The sequence below is a fragment of the Mandrillus leucophaeus genome, unplaced genomic scaffold (genome assembly GCF_000951045.1).
Source record: "Mandrillus leucophaeus isolate KB7577 unplaced genomic scaffold, Mleu.le_1.0 Scaffold985, whole genome shotgun sequence".
NCBI classification, from domain to species: domain Eukaryota; kingdom Metazoa; phylum Chordata; class Mammalia; order Primates; family Cercopithecidae; genus Mandrillus; species Mandrillus leucophaeus.
In genome coordinates, this window is record NW_012110752.1 from 570,869 (window position 1) to 591,961 (window position 21,093).

Sequence of the window (21,093 nt, forward strand, 5' to 3'; positions counted from 1 at the left end):
CAGAATGAGGTCAAGAGAAGGGAAGCAAAGGGTCCAAACCGCTCTCTGCTCTCCACCGGGAGGCGGGCTTTGCATAGCCCTAAAGAGTGAGATAACCGTCCCTTCCCCACTCCCCCAACTCGCCCCGGGTGACAAGCGCTTCAGGAAAGCTCCTGTGACCAATCCTCCTTGCCCCGTGGCAGTTCGGAGCTGCAGAAGTTAGAAGAGAGTTAGAGCCCTCCGGAGCGGCTGCCTGGCCCCTACGCAGAGTAGCAAGACTCACTGCGATGTGCGTTACTAAGCCCACGCGGCCGCAGCAAACACTTTGGCGTGGCCGGGGCGGGGCTCGGGCCCGGCCACGCCTCCTCATTCCTAATTCCCCTCCACTCCCCGCTCCCATTGGTCATGAGGATGACCAATGAGCGCTCGGATCGAGGTCCTACCCCGGGCCTGACTCGAAAGCTCCTGCCAAAACTTTGGGAGTTTTTAGAGACGAGTTTTTTTTTTTTTTTTTTTTTTTCCTATTACTTTTTTTTCCCCCTAACTAACGGATTATTATTGTTGTTGTTTTAAATTTAGCTCTTAGGGCTTAGCTGTTTGGGTTTTCTTGCGGTGTCCGGCTCCCGTCTCCCTGGCTCCCCTGCCCGCCCCGCGGCCCCAGCGCCCCTCATTCGCCTCCAGCCCGCGAGGAGTGCGGCCGCCGCGCCGCCTTTAAAGCGAGGCCAGGGAGCGAGGCGGTGACCGGCCGAGACCCGGCCCTCGCCTCCTCCCTCGGTGGCGCTAGGGCTCCCGGCCTCTCTTCTTCACTGCGGGCGGAGAAGCGAAAGCGGATCGTCCTCGGCTGCGGCCGCCCTCTCCGAGACTCGCGTGCTGCTCCCCGCGCGTCCACTCACCCGGTCCGGCTGGACTGCGGCAGCCGCGCGGCTCACCCCGGCAGGATGTTCGCAGCCGGGCTGGCTCCCTTCTACGCCTCCAACTTCAGCCTCTGGTCGGCCGCTTACTGCTCCTCGACCGGCCCAGGCGGCTGCTCCTTCCCCTTGGACCCCGCCGCCGTCAAGAAGCCCTCCTTCTGCATCGCAGACATTCTGCATGCCGGCGTGGGGGACCTGGGGGCGGCCCCGGAGGGCCTGGCAGGGGCCTCGGCCGCCGCCCTCACCGCGCACTTGGGCTCGGTTCACCCGCACGCCTCTTTCCAAGCGGCGGCCAGATCCCCGCTTCGACCCACCCCAGTGGTGGCGCCCTCCGAAGTCCCGGCTGGCTTCCCGCAGCGGCTGTCTCCTCTCTCAGCCACCTACCACCACCATCACCCGCAGCAACAACAACATCAACAGCAACAGCCGCAGCAGCAACAGCCGCCGCAGCAACAGCCTCCGCCTCCGCCTCGGGCTGGCGCCCTACAGCCCCCAGCCTCTGGGACGCGAGTGGTTCCGAACCCCCACCACAGTGGCTCGGCCCCGGCCCCCTCCAGCAAAGACCTCAAATTTGGAATTGACCGCATTTTATCTGCAGAATTTGACCCAAAAGTCAAAGAAGGCAACACGCTGAGAGGTAGGTCTTGGACTGGAGGCTGCAGGCCTCTGACCACTGACCCACTCCCGGGACCCCGGGCTGGCTTGGGGTGCCTTTGAGTGTTTTTACAATTAAGGACAACTCGGTAAAATGGGAGAGAAGAAAACGAATTGTAAGAAAACTACAAAACATTAGGTATAAAACTCACCTGTTCTATGTAAAACAAACAAAAAAATTATTCCAGGGATTCTTTAAAAACACGTCTTAGAAACAATATTTATAAAAATGGTTGGTGTAATTATCTGCTAAAATGACTTTGATCTATTTAATAACGTATCTAGAGACAGAATTATATTTTCTGACAACTAAAGCATTTTTGGGAAACACTTTCGCATTTATCTGATTTCTGGTAAAAAATTCACCCAGGAAATGTAAATAATAAACAAAACCGCCTAGATGAGCGGGCAGAATGGGGCCTCCTTGGGGCGGAGGTTTTGGGTTTGTGGGATTCTTGGAAGGCACGTGAAAGTAAGGCCGTAAGCCGATTTATGTAAAGCCTTTACTTACTATATGCGTGCATGTGGACGTGAGGGACACACAGGAACTTTTCGTGCGTCGCTCCTTGGCAACTGTTGAGAGAGAGAGGTTTCAGCGCCGAGACGAGTTCTCTCGTGACTTCGCTCAATAAAAGTGAATCCAGGGCAAGGGGAAGGGGAGGAACAAATCAGCGGAGAGTGTGAGTGTGCCCGAGATGTAACCTGCTATCCTTTTCCCTTGTCCCCAGATCTCACGTCCCTGCTAACCGGTGGGCGGCCCGCGGGGGTGCACCTTTCAGGCCTACAGCCCTCCGCCGGCCAGTTCTTCGCATCTCTAGATCCCATTAACGAGGCTTCTGCCATCCTGAGTCCCTTAAGCTCAAACCCAAGAAATTCAGTTCAGCATCAGTTTCAAGACACGTTTCCAGGTACCGAAAAACTCCAGAGTACTGCCTAACGGGCAAGCCGACTGACAGTCAGAAATCTCAGGACTGACGCCTCCAGGGCGGCTGCGGTGTCGCAATCTCACAGTTGGGGCGGGAGGCTACGGAGTCAGGAGAGAGAAACCGAAAGATTTATCAGCGAGCTAGCGCTCTGTTTGGAAGGTTCCCCTTGAAAAGGGGTAGGGGCGCCTGGAGAGCCCAGAAAGTGTGCGCGTGGACGGTGGGGTGGGGGGGCTTTCTCAAAGTCTTTCGCCCTAGAGGCTTGAAAAATGCAGCATCGATGTTACTTATTAACATACACACATTTTGGGATGACCTCAAACACTTGTGCTTGGCGAGCTTACGTCTGGGTGCCTGGGCACATGCGGGAATAACACACACACACACACACACACACACACACACACACACACACACACACAAAAGATGATTAGGGGCTGTCATTATTCAGGCCCGAGGGACATTTTTGTCTACTCTTCGTAGGCCTGATGGCCACGCATGAGGTTTATGTCTTTCCCTTGGAATTAAAGGACAAGCCTCCAGGCTTCTCTACTCCACGCTAGCTTTAGGTCTTCTGACTGTCATGTAAAATTCTTCCTTAGAGGGGCCATTCGGTGTATGCGCGAAGGGCTTTCTGAATGAGGGTGGAATCGACAGTTAACAGGAAACGGTTTCAAGCCTAACGGGGACCCCCACACCGGCAGGCCAAGTACTGGGCACTGAACAGCCCTCTTGTCTTTCCTCCCTCTGGCTCCCGCTCTGCGGCAGGTCCCTACGCTGTGCTCACGAAGGACACCATGCCGCAGACGTACAAAAGGAAGCGCTCATGGTCTCGCGCTGTGTTCTCCAACCTGCAGAGGAAAGGCCTGGAGAAAAGGTTTGAGATTCAGAAGTACGTGACCAAGCCGGACCGAAAGCAGCTGGCGGCGATGCTGGGCCTCACGGACGCACAGGTAAGGCAGTTCCGGCTCCAGCGCACAGCGCCCTCGGGCGGGCAACAGCGCACGGCCTAGTCCGATAGGCCCCCTCCACCCCGGCCGACTGGCCTCCTACGGTGGAAACGCAAGATGTTGACTTTCGGGAGGCTTTGTGGACTACGCAACTTGAGGCAGGAGAAGAGGAGGGTGGAGATGGGGTGAGGGAGAAGGACCGAGAGAAGAGCTCATCCCCAAGATGTGTGTCAACAAGCACTGCATGTTTATTTTGGCCAGCAGGCTAAAGAACCACAGAGAAAGCAAAAGAGCCGCTGGAAATAACATTGATGTACTCAACTGTAGTGCAATTCGCTGTAGGAGGCAGTTTATTTCAGAAAAGATAAAAACCCAAAGGCAAGAGATTGTTGTTGGTTTTTTTCCCTCTCACCCTCCCTCTTTCCTCCTCCTCCGTCTGCTTCTGCTGGATTGTGAAATCCCCAGTTGTGAGGAAGTGAAAATATAATTTCAAACGGAATTAGTTAGCTCCAGGAGGGCAAGGAGTCCGCTTGGAGAGGCCACATATTCCAAGGCTTAGGCTCTGAAGAAAATCTGAAGGAATGGGAGAGGTGAGGGAAAGAAAGAAAAGTGATTTTCTTGGAATACCCAAGAGCATTTCAGCAGGTTCTGCCTATCTGATTTTTTTCAAGACAATAGGAAATGTATTGTGCCGTAATTAAATACTTTTTCTTATATTTAAGAACTGGACTCCCCCCCCTCCCCCCCGAGTTTTGACTGTGGAAGAGTCACTCTTGTGCACCCCGTAGCACTGGCTCTAGCTCTGGGGTGCTGATTGTCCCCAGCAGGGCAGAAGCCAGAGGCAGGCTTCTTTTCCTTAGCTCCTTGGTCCCCCAACTGCTGTCTCTGTTTCTTTCTGTCCTCCATTACACAACTCTCCTCCCCAGTACACACACACACACACACACACACACACACACAAACACACACACACACACAGGAGGAGCCCAGCCGTTTTCCACCAGCTGTGGATGTTATTTTTAAAAAGGAAGCTGGAACTTGTGTGAACGCACTGGGTCCCCCAGGGGATCGTATATATCTATATAGATTCTCTGCCCCATCTCTATGCCCTTCCTTCACTTTGCACACATTTAATTCCAGTGTTTTCTGAGCCCCCAGGAGAATTTGTTTATCCTTAACAAGGGCAGGGTCCTTATCAGCTCTTGGGAACAAACACACCAAAGAAATGCTGTCTTACTGAAAGCCCAACAGTGCCCCCACACTACTGTGATTAACAGTTTAAAACCCCTTTTCCCTTTCTGCTCCTCATGTTTCCTTTCTTTAAAAAAGTGTTGCTTTTGTAGGGACTGGCTTTCGGTAATGGCAGTAGAGGAGAGGGCCAATTTAGAGCAGGAATTCTTAACACTGGCTCACCAAACCCTTGACATTGTAAGCAATATCTTGGGTACATGTGTATTTTTCTGGGCTAGGAGTCCATAACTTTAATCAGATTCTCATGGGGGTCCAGAAAAAAAAATGCATGGATTTAGAGTAGAGAGAGAGTATGTTGGGGGTCGGGTGCACGAATCTGCCTTTCCAATAGTCACCCAGGTCATTTTAATCCGGGGCCTGAGGGTTGCATATTGAAAACGGTCTTAGTGGGCTCCCTAGACCAGGATTCCTGGCTGCCCCTTGACTCCTGCGCCTACCACAGTGCCTGGTCCTTGGTAGAGTCGCCAGGTAAGCGTTGCTTTCTCACTCAGGGAGGTGGCTTGCGGGTGCACGCGAGTCGGATAGAAGCAAACCTGGGTCTCATTTCAGTGTCTCTTCTTGTCTCCCCGTGTGGCGCGGCGCAGGTGAAGGTGTGGTTCCAGAACCGGCGGATGAAGTGGCGGCACTCCAAGGAGGCCCAGGCCCAAAAAGACAAGGACAAGGAGGCTGGCGAGAAACCGTCAGGTGGAGGCCCGGCTGCGGATGGCGAGCAGGACGAGAGGAGCCCCAGCCGCTCCGAAGGCGAAGCTGAGAGTGAGAGCAGCGACTCCGAGTCACTGGACATGGCCCCCAGCGACACGGAGCGGACTGAGGGGACTGAGCGTTCTCTGCACCAAACAACAGTTATTAAGGCCCCGGTCACTGGGGCTCTTATCAGCGCCAGCAGTGCTGGGAGTGGTGGGAGCAGCGGCGGCGGCGGCAGTAGTTTCAGCTTCAGCAGCGCCAGCAGTCTTAGTAGCAGCAGCACCAGTGCGGGTTGCGCCAGCAGCCTCGGCGGCGGCGGCGCCTCGGAGCTTCTCCCTGTGCCACAGCCCACAGCCAGCAGCGCTCCCAAAAGCCCCGAGCCACCCAAAGGTGCGCTTGGCGGCGTATAGACTGTACGAGGGCGGAGGGGATCCGGGCCTTGCGTGCAGCCTTCCAGCCATGGCCTGGGTTTTGTGCTTACTGTATGTTGGCGACTTGGCAGGACAGGAGACGCAGCGTGGTGCCTACTCCCGACATTCACGCTTCGGCCAACGCTGCTCCGGCTGGCTGCAGCGGACACTGCCCAGAGCAGAGGGGAGTCTCAGTGTCCTGCTAACCAGCCGAACACTTCTTTCCGGAAGCAAGCTGGTTCGACTGTGAAGTGTTTGACTAAACTGTTTCTCTGACTCACCCCAGGGGTCGTAGCCCAAAGGCATTTAGGACGCCTTAAATTTGTAAATAAAATGTTTACTACGGTTTGTAAAGGCAGCTTGACTTTGCTGGGGGTTGTTAAGGCCAGAAATCTACAATCGGACCTTAGTCCCCGGGGCACTACAGAATGCAGCAGCTGAAGGTGGGAGGCTGGAGGTTCAGAGGAAGTGGCTCAGCCTCAGAGCCATCTTGCTACAGACATCAGAGATGGGCGTCTGGGCTTAGAGGCTTCTAATTAAGAGATTTCCAGTGCCAACTGCCAGTGAAAGCACCCTCTGAGACCCTGAGTAGCCTGAGAGTGGAGCAGGCCTTAGAAACTGTTAGACCAGTGCAACAGATGGTTTCCCTATCCAGAGTATGGACTAAATGAGTTCCTAGAGTACAAAGAGTTGGAATGGAGAAGGCAGTAGTGCCAGGCGGGGTCAATCTAGGCACAGCTGTACTCAGTAGGTGGACGTGAAGCACGGGTCCAGAGCCCTGCACAAACTTTCCCTTGCTCTGGGATGGGGTAGAGGACATGTTTGTAATGTTGCTGAGGAAGGAACAGACATTCCACAGTGGTTCGGGCTGGAAGCTTGGATCTTAGAATGCCAGGGCCCTGGTTGTAAAGATGCCAAACAAAGGGATCACTTCTTCAAGGTTAAGCAGAGGCACAGCCCACATCAGAGCTTGGACTTCCTGGGCTACATGTGGCCACGGAAGGAACTATGAAATTGCATCCCCCATTCCCTCATCCACACAAAAATTTTCCGTTGCAATTTGGCCACTGGAGGCGCCTAGATGAGCTCTTTCTTCCCAAAGCTGCTGAGAGTCTTGAGGCAGTTTCCCCATCCCACTGCAGCTGGAAAATACATAGTAAACCTTGACACTGCTACTAGGACAGGCAATTCAAAGGTTTTTTGTTTGTTTGTTTCTTTTAAAGCTGAAGAGTTAAACCTCTCTCCAAGACCTGTGCTCCCGCTGTGAAATGTCTGCAGTTGCTAAAAGCTGTTTGGGGAGATTTTATAGCAAATAGATTTCCTTGGGAAATCCTGATCAGTCTTAGTGCCAATCTCTTTGGCACTGAGCATGGGAAGGACACAAGGTCTCTTGCAGACCCAGCATCCAAGTGGGGTGGCCAATTCTCAGAATGAGTTGAGGAGAGGTGCTGAAATCAGAGAGCCTAGGACACACCTCAGTCCCCTGGCCAGAGTGGGAAAGTCCTCAATGGTCCTCAGTCTTGTTATCTCCTCCACTTTTAGGCATTCCCCTGGAGCTCATTCCAGGATCTCTGTTCTAGACTTTTCCATCCAGGGGTGAAGTAGAGGCAGCAGATTGAGGCTTCTTTCACTTGCATAGCCAGATACAAGATACAGATAGCAAGTCCCAAAGCCAACACATGGATGCAAAGGTGATCATTTACTGACCCAGCCAACCTCCTAAATCCCCAAATCGAGATGATTCAAGAGCAGTGAGAATGGAGTGGGGGCAAAGTGATCAGAGTTGTACAATTTAGTCAAGAGAAAAGAAAGAGCATACCACAAGGGACCCCATCTTCAATAGTAACATGAACTAGCTGTTATCCCTAATTGTGCCACAAGAGTTTCCAGGCCAGGGCAGCCACCCCACCTGCCCTGGCTGCGGGCCAGGGCTGGGATAGTTTCTTCAAAGCTTCCACAGGCTCGGCTACCAAACTTCAGGATTCCCTCTGTACCTCAGTTTTGCCTGCATTGCCGATATCCATTTCCCCTGACCCCAAGTATTGAAATTCTGGGACCAGGATATCCCAAGCACATCGAATTTTGAGGCACTTCAATCCAGCTCTGGCGTTAAGGAGAATAACGCGTCGACACACACACTTAGCTGAGGAACGGAGCCTAGGGAAGAATGGTGGGGAGTGTGCTTTATACAAACCGCACCTATCCCTGCTCCTCACCAGGCCACACCCAGACCATTAGTCCTCACCCGGGCCCCGGGGCTTTGAAAGTGAAGAAAATCATCATCCGGGAATGTCATGATATGATTTCTGGTAGAATTCTGCCTTATTTAGGCCAACTTTCGTCAGGCCAGGGGGCACGGCGGAGTTGGGGGTCCCGGAAACGAAGTGAGCGGAGTGGCAAGCACCTGAGGGCGGGAGTCTGAAGGACGAATGCCCCCCTAGTGCTCGCAGGAGGCGCCCCTGCCTCCGCCACCCCCACCCCCACCCCCAGTTCCTGGACAGTTATCACGTGACGTTCTTGTGGGGCTTTACCCTAACCGTGGAGTTCTTCCACGTTTCATCAGAAATGGAATATCACAAGCACCGGAGAAGTTACAGTTCATTTGGAAGAAGGGTAACCACAGGTGGCCGGGAGGAAAGGCTAAAATTTGGCCGGATAGGCCCATCCCGGGACTGCTCGCTCGACCCCGGGTACTGGGGTCTTCTTGGCAGACCAAAATGCTAGCAAGGGCGGCCAGGCAGCTAGAAATTCTTCAGCCAAGACCGAGAGTTTTCAGACCCGGAAGAGAAGGCCCAGCGCGGACCGTGCGGGGAGCCAGAACCGCCCAGAGTTGAGGCTTGGAGAAAGAGAGAGCGCGCGGGCCCCAGAGCAGAACAGAACAGAGACGCGGCCCCCGCCTCTCCTGCACACAACCCGAGACTCCAGCCAGCAATTGCTCTTTGCTCTGAGCAAAGCTTTGCCTAGACTACCGAAGTCCCCGCGGCGCGGAGCCCTCCGAAAAAGGCTACCACGGTTCACAGAGGTTCACAGAGGGATGGTGACCACGGTGCGTTTCCCTTCAGGGCGGGGCTGGGGACTCAATACCCTTCCCCCATCCCCTCCAACGTGGACGCACACAGACCTGCAGACTCATATAGACACTGGAGAGACAGGCTATTTCAGCACTTTGTGGGTAAAACCACGCGAATAAATTTCTCCGTTCTCCTCCATATGGCAAAGCAGAGAGGAGCCTCCGCCGCCTTATTCAGCCTGTGTGGGTGGGTAGGGCGCTGGTTTCCACAGAGAAGTTGCCTAGCGCCAAGTTCCGCGGACTAAACCTCTGAACGCTGGCGCCGCGTTTCTCTCCCGTTTGCCCGCTTCAGTGGGCTGAGACCTCCATGCGAGCATTGTGTCTCCCTCGCCTTCCTGTGCCCACCAAGGCCAAAGTCGTCAGCCCCCGGGGCAGGTCCAGGCGTGGTCCCGCTTGCAAGGGAGGCTCAGGTCATTATACCAGCCAAGGAGATTTCCCGCTTCTCTCCCTCTACTCTACAAGACCCTGCAGAGTCGTGTGGATTGTAGGCGAGCTCAGACTGCTTGCCACAAATCCCTCTGACATCCTTTGCACCTCAGAGGCAATCGTAAAGGAATCCCAGTCACTCTGGAATCTTTTTTCTGGCTGCCCTCTCTACCCAGGATCTGGAGTTTGACGTTGGCAGGGTTTGAACTAGGTCGTGGCCAGAGTAGGGCAGGGCAGTAAGAGCGCCCAGGCTTCTTTTCAAGGTGTCAGAGGCTGAAGAAACAGGAGAGTGAAACCTGGGTTCTCCTGTCTAGGAAGGCAATTGCCAACGAAAGCTTTGGAATCGGGGGAGGGGTGTGGTAGAAACCAGGGCTTGCAGCAGTGGATTTTCTGCGGGCACCTTGACTTGACTTGATCTGTTGAGCTTTAACCTGTCGAGCTTTAATCTGTTTCCGCAGATCTGAACCCACCTCTCCTCAAGCGCATGCCTACCTAAGACTCTCAGTGGGCTGGATGGAGCAAGAAATGGGGGGAAGACAAGCCAGAGGCTGAGGTTGATGCACTCTCCCTTTGTTTTTAGGCATCCTAGTCCCCTCTCCAGCTTCTTCCTCCCTTAAGAAGAAAAAGTAGGCAAACTCAGCCCTCTCCCACGTGATGTAGTGACACTGTTTTAAAGATGACCAAGAGGACCCTAAACATGCTGGGACATCACATTCCGCTTCTTCAGCCTTGTGGGGTGGAAAGGATTGATTGCACACTCCAAAGTGTTTGTGAAGATGCGAGTTTTAAGGAGGACTTTAACTGCAGGTATTTGGGCTAGGGAAGATTTTTTAAAATCCAAAATTTTGGTTTAACTCATGCACTCATCGAGCTCACAGCCTCCATTTTTGAGGTCATGATGAGATTGGCTGGCATCCCAAAGACAAACTAGTTGTCTTTCTCTGAAGCTTCCCTTCACACACTGTGATATTACAACCCACAGTGCCTACCCCCTGCCGCAGCCGCTCTTGGGGAATCCAGACTGCTTACACAGGGCGGGGAGCACTTTCTAAGATCCCTTCAACTCAGGTTCTAACAGAGCAGCAGCCTCTGCCAGGATCCCTGGGCCCTGCGGACAGGTGAGGTCAGAGAACCTTTGGCCCTTTAATCCCGTCCCTGTCCCTGCCCCCTGTCATTTTAGAAATCAGGAATAGAAGTCCCCACAGGTGTGGTTGTTCCCGACTCCCTCACATTTGGGGTGAAGTAACAGAGGCTGAGAGATTTAAGAATACTTGCCCAAGGTGCCCTGGAGAGTGAGTGCCAGGACCAGGATGGGCCTCGGGTCAGGGCCTCCTACAGTACGCAGGAACATGAAAGCTGGTGCCAGACACACCTGAGCAACCAGATTCTGACTAGGATGCCCGAAAACGATGGGTTTTTAAAAAGATCATGAGGTTCAACCACTGCCTGTGATGTTGGGCTCCCATTAGCTCCTTCTCTTCCCCTTGGTGGTTCCTGAGGGGTGTCCCTCTGGGAGTTGCAGGTCTGGGACTCCTTTGGGTTGATACCCTGCCTTCCACTCTGCACTGGCCTAATAGCAGAATTAGCTTTGCTAACAGTGTGTAGGATCCCAGTCACACTGTGCTCGCAAAAGGAAGAGACATCCCTGGTGCTTTTTGACTTCCACTGATCATTGCTGACACTTAGAATTCTGGGCAGGATGTGGAGATCGAGGCCCAATCACGGCTGCGTGGCAGCCCCTGCACTGGATCCTTCTCTCTTCCTCTAGCCTCAGACTCAGCTAGAGCCATGGCAGATAGTAAGCCTCACTCTCTAGCACAGTCCACCCTGTGCAGCAGATGAGGAACCAGAAAGAGACCTTGGAGGTGGCAGTGGCAGCATTGCCTGATGTGTGCCCCAAACTTGCCTCTCTGGAGACCCTCAATGACTCTCTTGGTTGTGGGGGTTATTCGAGGAGATGGTCAGGTGGAGTGTGCAGGAAAAAGCGGGCCTGATCCCAGCCCAGCATAGGAGGTCCGAACTAACTCCAGAGGCATTCATTCATTCATTCACTCACCACCAATAACTAGCTACATGACCTTGGAAAATTCATCTAATCTTTGGTTTGTTTTCTCTGTATAATGGGATTTAATCAAAGGTACATAACTCATAAATCGCCGCAAGACTTCATGACAGTTAAAAAAAAAAAGGCGAGATGAGAACAATGACTGGTATATAATTACTGCTATAGCCTTAGATGTTACTGCATTCCTTCTTCCATTCGTTTTTTTCATTGCAGTATTTATTGGGATCCTTGTGAATGTTTGCACAGTAGAGAAAAAAAGAATGCAAGACAACCTTTACTCTCCAAGTAATTAAATCATTAGATGAGAATGAGGATGCCTTGTCACCAGGAAATCCTTTAAGGAGTAGCTCAGGGAGTTAGGATGAGCTGCCTGACTAGGTCAGGCGTTGCTTCTTTTAGAAGCCCATGAGTACTTTTTCCTCTTGATGCTCCTGGCACTGTGCGCAGGAGCATCTCAGTCTGCAAATTTCACAGCAGGCACTGGATACAATGCTTGTGGGTGTGGCGGGGACTTACTCGTGGGAGTTAGAAAGGAAGAAGTTAGTTTTCTGATACTTAGTTTTCTGAAGCTTAAACAAGTGTCTAGGGGCCCAGAAGGGAAAATTATGTTCCAGCTGTTGAGATTACGTTGGAACAAATAGCACTTCGGGAGTTTTATTAAGTTTTTAACTAATCACAATGAGGGACGGCCCTCGAAATGGAAACAGGAGATCAACGATTTCTTTGAGGAAAAAGGCACCCTCGGCTTCTTGAGAGCAGGGTTGGACTCTGCTGCATGGTTGGAGAAACTCTAGCACCTAGCTCAGTGCTTGGCGCAGGAAATGCACCCCCAAAATTGTTTACTAAATAAACGACAAGCATAATTATTGTGGCCCTTGTGGTTATTTATAGCATCAATAAGCGTAGGTAGCATTATAAACAAAGTAGGAGGCTGTGCAACACGACCCGGAAGTACCAGGTGGTAATCCCTGGAGTGGACCTGGAGCTGTGAATCATCTGGTTGAGGACGCATTAGGATCCCCGATACTAAGGTCATCACAGAGGGACAAGAGAATGCGTTCACAAGCAGGACTCGATACAGGCGGCCAAAACTGTGGACTGCGTACCATTTGGGCATTGTTGTAGGTGGAAACGAACTCGTAGAGAGGTTGAATGACTCACTCAAGGTCACTTCCCTAGTGGTCTACGTCAAGAACCAGGACAGAAGTCCAAAGCTTTCTGTGCTTTCTCCAGTCCCTCACTTAGGCGGCGATGCGGGGCGCTAAGATCTACCCGAGTCTCTCTTGGAACACGGAAGAGCACCGCAGAGCGAGTGAGAATGCTAGGCGAGTTGGTCTTAGTGCGTCTGCATCTCGCCGCCTCTCTTTGCGGAGAAAAAGTGCCTGTTTCGCGGAGTTCCCTAGCCACCCTCAATCCCCACTCTCCTCGACCAGAGATTTCCCAGTCTGCAAATTTTAGCCTCGTTTTAATTTGTCAGGGCTGTTCATTTTTGTTTCTCAGAATCCGGGTGACGAGTGCATCCAACACGTGGTAGAAGCTAAAGAAATGAGCAAGTGAACGAAAGATCAAAAGAAAGAACTACTGAGCTAATACGATCCTCCATCTGGCAGTTCCGACTTGCATCCTTCAGCGCAATCCGGCCATTTTTGAATTTCACTGCGTGGCGAATCGCGGGCCGCGCACGCCCTCCAAAGACGTGTCCCTGAGACTCGACGCAGCCTGGCTCTCCTGGTCGGGGGCGCATATCTCGCTCCAAAGCCTCCTATCTTCGGGGGTCACAGGGTCTCGCCCCGTTCTCAACGGCTTTGGGTGTAGCAGAGGAAGGTCCTGGGTCTTGCGCGGTCTCGGATCCCCAACCTGCCCGCCGAATATTCATTCAGTCCACGGTCAGCCCGGGCCCCTTGGCCCCGACCTCCCCCAAGCGGATCTCTACGTCAGTCGGTTGCCGGTCGGGAGCGCCCAGGATATGTCTCTTTGAGGACACTTTGGGTCAGCTGCAGTAATCTAAGCCAGGTCTCCTTTTTCTTGCCTCTCTCAGGGTCCCTGCAGCCTGTGCTGACCACCCTTCCAGGCCAAGAGCACAGTTTTGTAGCTGAAAAAAAAAATGGGGGTGAAAAGCTATAAAGAAAGAGTCAAACTAAAGACTTGCTCTGTGACACACAATTTTAAATGGAATGTCACCTGTAATTTGAATTTTCCCATATCCATTGTTCTTCACGCTCCCTTGCTTTGTATGTCCTCACCATTTCTCACTTTTCATTTTTTCCTCTCTGCTCGTTGTGCCCTGGCTTTCCTTTCCTTCTGGTACCTTTCAAGATTCCGTTCAGAATTTTAAGAGTAACTGGACTCCCCTGGTTTGGTTCCAGATGACCACCCTGGAAGACATGGAGGACAGAGTGTGTGACCTGAGACAAGGGATGACAGGGCTGCCAGGCAGCTCCAGAGGTGATGGGGGACAGCCTATTAGCCAGAATGTAATGAAAGGCAGATATTTTTAAAAAATTAGAATAGATCTGCATAATCTTTTTTTTTTAAGCCCACAAAAGTGCCATCCTCCTCAAAAGCATTGCTCAGAGCCAAGGGAGACATGCTGGGGACTGGGGAGGGAAGGGCCACTCACAGCCTCTACATTACTCAGCTACATATGTACACATCATTTGAGCCCCTACTACATGCTGGACCGGTTCTGGGTTAGCGACCGACAAGCATCTCCAGCTGAATCGATCTGAAGGTGCTCTGACACATGTCCTCCAAGCTAAAAGTTTTAGCCACCGGAAACTTTCTTTCCCACCTCTTTCCTCTTACTTCTCTTTTGCTTTCCTCATCGCGGAGGAATGGTAATGAGGAGACCATCCCACTTCCCTGTGTCCTCGCCAGCTCTCTAATTATGCCTTCCCACTTTCTTCTTGTCAGTTTGCTCAGCAACCCAGATTTTTAGGTTTTTAGGTTGGGGCACGTATCTGATACGGGGCACAGTTACAGAGTTCTGGCAAACAGAAAGCACTCAGTAAGTGGAAATTGTTATGAAACTATTACTACGATGACACCTGCGAGTTCATTCTGGCTGGAGAGAGCGTCTATACTCGTTTGAAATCACCTATGGGTGCGTGCAAGTAAAGAACGGAGGAAAGAGACCCAAGTCTTTTCCACTTTTGAACAGGAGGTGAAAGTCTTGTATCTTTTGTAACCATCACAGCAACACAGGGCAGAAGATATTATTCTTCTTCTCTTACAGATGGCCATTTTGAGAAGCAGAGGGGTTGGGTAATTTGATCAAGGTACTTGGCGGGTAAGGGGCGTGGCCGAACCTCTGACAGAAATCTGCCTTTCTTACTCCAATCTCCGAGCTACCGGTCTGAGGCGATTCTCTATAGTCAAAGAGAAAAAAAGTTCAAAGAAATGATTTGTTCTTTTTGACGAATTATTCTGATCATTATTTCAAATATTCGCCTTACAATGTCAGTGTAGACGCAACCATAGGGAAATCTTTTAAAAGTCATCTTGCTGCATCCCCAGGGAAAGCGCATTCTTGGTATGCCCTGTATGGTATACCCTGTACGGTATGCAAGGTTCACAATCGAAGGAAGGGAGGGCCCAGTGCAAAAACATCTTTAAGCGAACGTCGGTCGCCACGTGCACTTACTGTGTATCCCCCACCCCAAACCTCAGTATAGAAAGACACAAATGGGTCTAGAAGCCACAGAAGCGTCTTCCTCCTTGCTCCTAGTCATCCCTTTCGCTTTCCATTCTCACCTGGCCTCCCCCAGGCCTCGCCTTCTTCCCTCTTTGCTCCATTCCCCAACTCCCGCCTCGTAAGCAGCGGTGGGGAGCCTCCCGCAGGCTGCGCCCGGAGTCCCAAAGCGGCTAGGGTGCTCTAGCAGTGGGGAGGCGGCGTTGCAGTACGGCTAGGCGCTGCAGCGGGCGCCAGCTGCGTTTTGCTGTCGGCCGCAGTTACCCGAACGCAAGTTAAGGGGTAGGCGGGCTGAGGCGGTTGGAGGAGGGCGGCCCCTGACCTCGGGGAACTGCGCCGAGCAGGGCGGGAAATTTATGGTCTGTGTACACTTTCTAGCTCCAGAGCCCAGCGCACCAGAGGGATGGGGCCCTGCGAGCGCTCCCGAGGCCGCGAGCTGGGGCCTCAGGCGCCACGGCCATGTATGGTGCCCACCCGACTCAGTTCTGCCGCGCTGTGGTCATAAACCTTCCTTTGGAGGGCGCGGCTGTAAACGAAAGTCCGGGCGAGAGGTGGGTGCAGGCCTTGCCGCCGGGACCCTGAGGGACAATTCTGGAAACTTGCACCGAAGCCTGGGTCCCGCCACCTTCCCGGGTGTGGTGGGGTGAGGGGATTGTTTATACTGGCTATTTGGAATTCCGCGCGGTGGATGCAAGGTGGGATTTCAGCCCAGCGACGCGCCGCGTGGCTCGGAGTACAGACAGGTCACCCGGCCTCGGGTGTCTGGACCGTGCCGCTTCCTACTGGGCTTACTTCGGGATCTAGAGTTTGGCCTTCATCCTCCCAAGCGCCCAGATTTGATTCCGGTTCGCTGAGGCGGTCTGTAGCAGATAAAGGGCCCATTAAAAAGCTGGACCCTGTGGGCCTTCGGTGCCAGAGGAAGCGGGAAGATGGCCCGCGAGTCAGTCCGGAGGCAGGAGGCCCATTTCGGGTGGAGACCAGAGGTCTAGCTGCTCGCACTTCATTCCCGTGGTGTTAGCACGAAGCAGGTCCACACTGTTTTCCCTGGCTGGGCTACACCCACACAAAGGAGCTGTGAGTTAAGCTGGGCGGTCAGCGCTACGTAGGTCCCTTTACTCACGTTGTCACCAGAACAGGTGTCATGGACTATAAGTGTATAACAGCTTAATTTTTAACACCGATCACGACTTTTCTATCTATACTTAGTAACCGTTGTGCCCATGTTTTTAAAACCTTTATTTGTATTAGCTCATTTGCCTTTTACCAAATCCCAGTTAGGTCATTACTTACATTATCCCAATTTTACAGATAAGTAAACTGTGGTAAGAGAGTTAAATTAACTTGCCTAAGGACATGCAGTTAGCAAGTGGATTTGGGAATAACTCGCATCTTGTCTGCACAGCCTAGATTATCTAAATCATCTGTAGTACACTGTCTCGAGCATCAAGAGTCCCTCAGGCGAGAGCGGGCAGAATTCGCAAAGAACCTCGGGTCAATTTACCCACTCGCAGATCTTCTCCCAAGGGGGAGTGCGCCCCTGCTCCGGCGCCGGCGCCGGGAGTAGCTGGCCGTAGGGGTCAGTCGAGCAACGTGGCCGAGTCCATAAACACGGGCCATTTAGTAGTGACCCCCCAGGGCGTGATATTTGCACTGGGCAGTAGTGACTGTGAGTCGCTGTGACACCGGCTTCTCGCCGTCTGCTGTCTTTTGATTTACTGTGGCGGCCGGGTCTCTGCACCCAGACGCTCTGCAGCAACCAAGGCTTGGTTGAGACGCACGCTGCGGGGTGCACAGGGCTGCCAGGGTAGGCGGTGAGGCGCTAGAGTGGGTGCAGCTTCTCTGCGACGCCATGCAGCTCTTCTCGTGGTCTTTACTCTGCATGGGGGTGCGGGGGAGTCTCACTTCAGAAGGTTTTACCTCCTCTAATTGGGAATGTCCAGAGACTTTTACCTGGGGTAGGGATGTGGCATTGAGGAGTTGGCGATTGATTTGAAAATAAGAGAAGAGGTAGGATGAAAAGGATCAGGATGGACTATGAAAGCAGAGTGAAAAAAGAAGAAATAGGAACGGGAAGAGGGAAATCATCAAAATAAGTGGAATTTTGAAGCATTTCTCACATTGTTTTAGAGGGCGAGTGGAGTTGACACAACTGCTTTGGGTCTGAGCCATAAATTAATAGAAGATTTATCTCTCAATCAGGAAAAAGCCATTAAGATATTCTTGGCTTCGTCTGTGGGAAAATAATTTCTTTGATTGAGTTGCCCCAGAAGACCCTGCGAAGCCTTCTCTTCTCCGGCTCCGAAGGCCTCCTCTTTCCTGCCTGCCGGAAGGAGGGGAGAAGCCGGAGACTCCAGGGAGAAGAGGCCTTTCCATCTTTTCCAGCATCTTGAATTTCACTTTGCACGTTTCTTTCTACTTTTTGGTTTGATCTGCCTGCCTTGGAGGCTTGGAACCTCAGAGAGAAATTTCTCCCCAGCAAGCCGAGCCCCTGTGACTGCCCGCCTTCCCTCAGGTCCGCTGCTTTGGAGAGTGGGTCTTCGGCCTCTCGCAGGATCCAGCAAATTAAAGGCCTTGGGTTTGTTAACAGGACTACGAACTACGAGGGCGGGGGCAGAGGTGGGGCAGGGAAAGGGGAAAGCCCCTCAAAGTGGGAGGCAGCAGTGCCAGTATAGGGTGACCAGTTGTCCTTCCTGAGCATATGGGAGCTGAGCTCCCCTTGTTAGTCCTGGACTCAAAGTGTGGTCCCGAGTTCCTTAAGGGTCCTTTCAGAGGGACCCTGAGGTCAAAACTATTTTCATACTAAAAGGTTGTTGACTTTTTCACAAGTGTCCAGTGGCGTGTCCCTGGGGTGTGTGGTGATGTCAGGACTCTGATTGCTTAGGGAATGTGTGTGCATATAGTAGTGTTTTGCAAATGATTTGGTTTTGTATTTTACCACAACAAAAACGCATTTTAAAAATGTGTTTTGGGGCCAGGCACAGTGGCTCACGCCTGTAATCCTAGCACTTTGGGAAGCGGGTGGATCATCTGAGGTCAGGAGTTTGAGACCAGCCTGCCCAACATAGTGAAACCCCATCTCTACTAAACACACACACACACACACACACACACACACAGTTGGGTGTGGTGGCAGGAGCCCGTAATCTCAGCTACTTGGGAAGCTGAGGCAGGAACATCACTTGAATGCTGGAGGCAGAGGGTGCAGTGAGCTGAGATCACGCCACTGCACTCCAGCCTGGGCAACAAGAACCAGACTCCATCTCAAAAAAAAAAAACCAAACATGCCTTTGGTTTTATAGCTCTACCTATCATATCTGGTTATTCACATGTGAATTAATTAATATGAAACAAAATGAAAAATGTTATTTCCTCAGCCACATCAGCCACATTTCAATTGTTCAATAGCCACATGTGGCTAGTGGCTGTCATATTGGACAGTGCAGACACAGAATACTTCTATTCTCACAGAAACTTCTATTGAACAGCACTAATCCATGCCATAAATATAAATAGATATAATCATGCAAATGACCTTTAGCATCCTCAATAATTTTTTTTAGTATACTTTAAATTCTGGGTTACATGTGCAGAACATGCAGTTTTGTTACACAGGTATACACCTGCCATGGTGGTTTGCTACACCTGTCAACCCATCACCTACATTAGGTATTTCTCCTAATGCTACCTGGCCCCTTAACCTCCACCTCCACCTCCACAGACCCTCCCTGTGTTCACGTGTTCTCATTGTTCAACTCCTACTCATGAGTGAGAACATGCAGTGTTTAGTTTTCTGATCTTGTGATAGTTTGCTGAGAACAATGGTTTCCAGCCTCATCCATGTCCCTGCAAAGGACATGAACTCATTCTTTTTTATGGCTGCATAGTAGCTCATGGGGTATATGTGCCAAATTTTCTTAATCCAGTCTATCACTGATGGACATTTGGGTTGGTTCCAAGTCTTTGCTATTGTGAATAGTGCTGCAATAAACATACGTGTGCATGTGTCTTTATTGTATAATTATTTATAATTCTTTGGGTATATGCTCAGTAATGGGATTGCTAGGTCAAATGATATTTCAAGTTCTAAATACTTGAGGAATCGCCACACTGTCTTCCACAATGGTTGAACTAATTTACACTCCCACCAACAGTGTAAAAGGGTTCCTATTTTTCCACAATCTCTCCAGCACCTGTTGTTTCCTGACTTTTTAATGATTGCCATTCTAACTGGCGTGAGATGGTATCTCGTTGTGGTTTTGATGCACATTTCTCTAATAACCAGTGATGATGAGCATTTTTTCATATGTCTCTTGGCTGCATAAATGTCTTATTTTGAGAAGTGTCTGTTCATATCCTTTGACCATTTTTTGATGGGGTTGTTTGCTTTTTTCTTGTAAATTTGTTTGAGTTCTTTGTAGATTTTGGATATTAGCCCTTCGTCAGATGGATAGATTGCAAAAATTTTCTTCCATTCTGTAGGTTTCCTGTTCATTCTTATGATAGTTTCTTTTGCTGTGTGGAAGCCCTTTAGTTTAATTAGACCCCATTTGTCAATTTTTGCTTTTGTTGCCATTGATTTTGCTGTTTTAGACATGAAGTTTTTGTCCATCCCTATGTTCTGAATGGTATTGCCCAGATTTTCTTCTAGGATTTTTATGGTCCTAGGTCTTACGTTTAAGTCTTTGATCCATCTTGAGTTGATTTTTGTATAAGGTGTAAGTAAGGGGTCCAGTTTCTGTTTTCTGAATATGGCTAGCCGGTTCTCCCAACACTATTTATTAGATAAGGAATCTTTTCCCCATTGCTTGTGTGTGTCAGGTTTGTCAAAGATCAGATGGTGGTAGATGTGTGGTGTTACTTCTGAGGCCTCCATTCTGTTCCATTGGTTTATATATTTGCTTTGGTACCAGTACCATGGCTGTTTTGGTTACTGTAGCCTTGTAGTAAAATTTGAAGTCAGGTAGCACGATGTCTCCAGCTTTGTTCTTCTTGCCCAGGATTGTCTTGGCAATGCGGGCTCTTTTTGGTTCCCTATGAAGTTTAAAGTAGTTGTTTCCAATTCTGTGAAGAAAGTCAGTGGTAGCTTGATAGGGATAGCATTGAATCTATAAATTACTTTGGGCAGTAAGGTCATTTTCACGATATTGATTCTTCTTATCCATGAGCAAGGAATGTTTTTCCATTTGTTTGTGTCCTCTATTTCCTTGAGCAGTGGTTTGTAGTTCTCCTTGAAGAGGTCATTCACATCCCTTGTAAATTGTATTCCTAGGTATTTTATTCTCTTAGTAGCAATTGTGAATGGGAGTTCACTCATGATTTGGCTTTCTGTCTATTATTGGTGTATAGGAATTTCTGTGATTTTTGCACATTGATTTTGTATCCTGAGACTGTGCTGAAGTTGCTTATCAGCTTAAGGAGATTTTGGGCTGAGATGATGGGATTTTCTAAATACACAATCATGTCATCTGCAAGCAATTTGACTTCCTCTCTTCCTATGTGAATACGCTTTATTGCCTTTTCTTGCCTAATTGCCCTGGCCAGAACTTCCAATACTATGTTGAATAGGAGTGGTGAGAGAGGGCATCCTTGTCTTGTGCCAGTTTTAAAAGGGAATGCTTCCAGTTTTTGCCCATTCAATATGATATTGGCTGTGGGTTTGTCATAAATAGCTCTTATTATGTTGAGATACGTTCCATCGATACCTACTTTATTCAGAGTTTTTGGTATGAAAGGCTGTTGAATTTTGTCAAAGGCCTTTTCTGCATCTATTGAGATAATCATGTGGTTTTTGTCTTTGGTTCTGTTTATGTGATGGATTACGTTTATTGATTTGCATATGTTGAACCAGCCTTGCATCCCAGGGATGAAGCTGACTTGATAGTGGTGGATAAGCTTTTTGATGTGCTGCTGGATTTGGTTTGCCAGCATTTTATTGAGGATTTTTGCATCTATGTTCATCAGGGATATTGGCCTAAAATTCTCTCTCTCTCTTTCTTTCTTTTGTGTGTGTGTGTGTGTGTGTCTGCTGGGCTTTGGTGTCAGGATGATTCTGGCCTCATAAAATGAGTTAGGGAGAGGA

The 21,093-nt window shown here is 50.5% G+C and overlaps 1 protein-coding gene across 1 annotated transcript; it reads left to right on the plus strand.

The window, feature by feature from the left end:
* The first annotated feature begins 424 nt into the window (after positions 1–424).
* On the plus strand, positions 425–6,116 carry HLX (H2.0-like homeobox). The gene is made up of 4 exons (XM_011971080.1): positions 425–1,527; positions 2,273–2,452; positions 3,236–3,420; positions 5,253–6,116. The coding sequence occupies exons 1-4, from the start codon at positions 918–920 to the stop codon at positions 5,760–5,762; spliced, it is 1,485 nt and encodes a 494-aa protein (XP_011826470.1). The 5' UTR covers positions 425–917; the 3' UTR covers positions 5,763–6,116.
* The last annotated feature ends 14,977 nt before the right edge of the window (positions 6,117–21,093 follow it).

What these genes read in the sequence shown, in the direction of transcription:
- HLX (XM_011971080.1), top strand. Translation starts at nt 918, where the DNA reads ATGTTCGCAGCCGGGCTGGCTCCCTTCTACGCCTCCAACTTCAGCCTC. An exon ending in AGAAGGCAACACGCTGAGAG is followed by an intron (nt 1,528 to 2,272) that starts GTAGGTCTTGGA and finishes CCTTGTCCCCAG; the next exon opens with ATCTCACGTCCCTGCTAACC. An exon ending in TGGGCCTCACGGACGCACAG is followed by an intron (nt 3,421 to 5,252) that starts GTAAGGCAGTTC and finishes GGCGCGGCGCAG; the next exon opens with GTGAAGGTGTGGTTCCAGAA.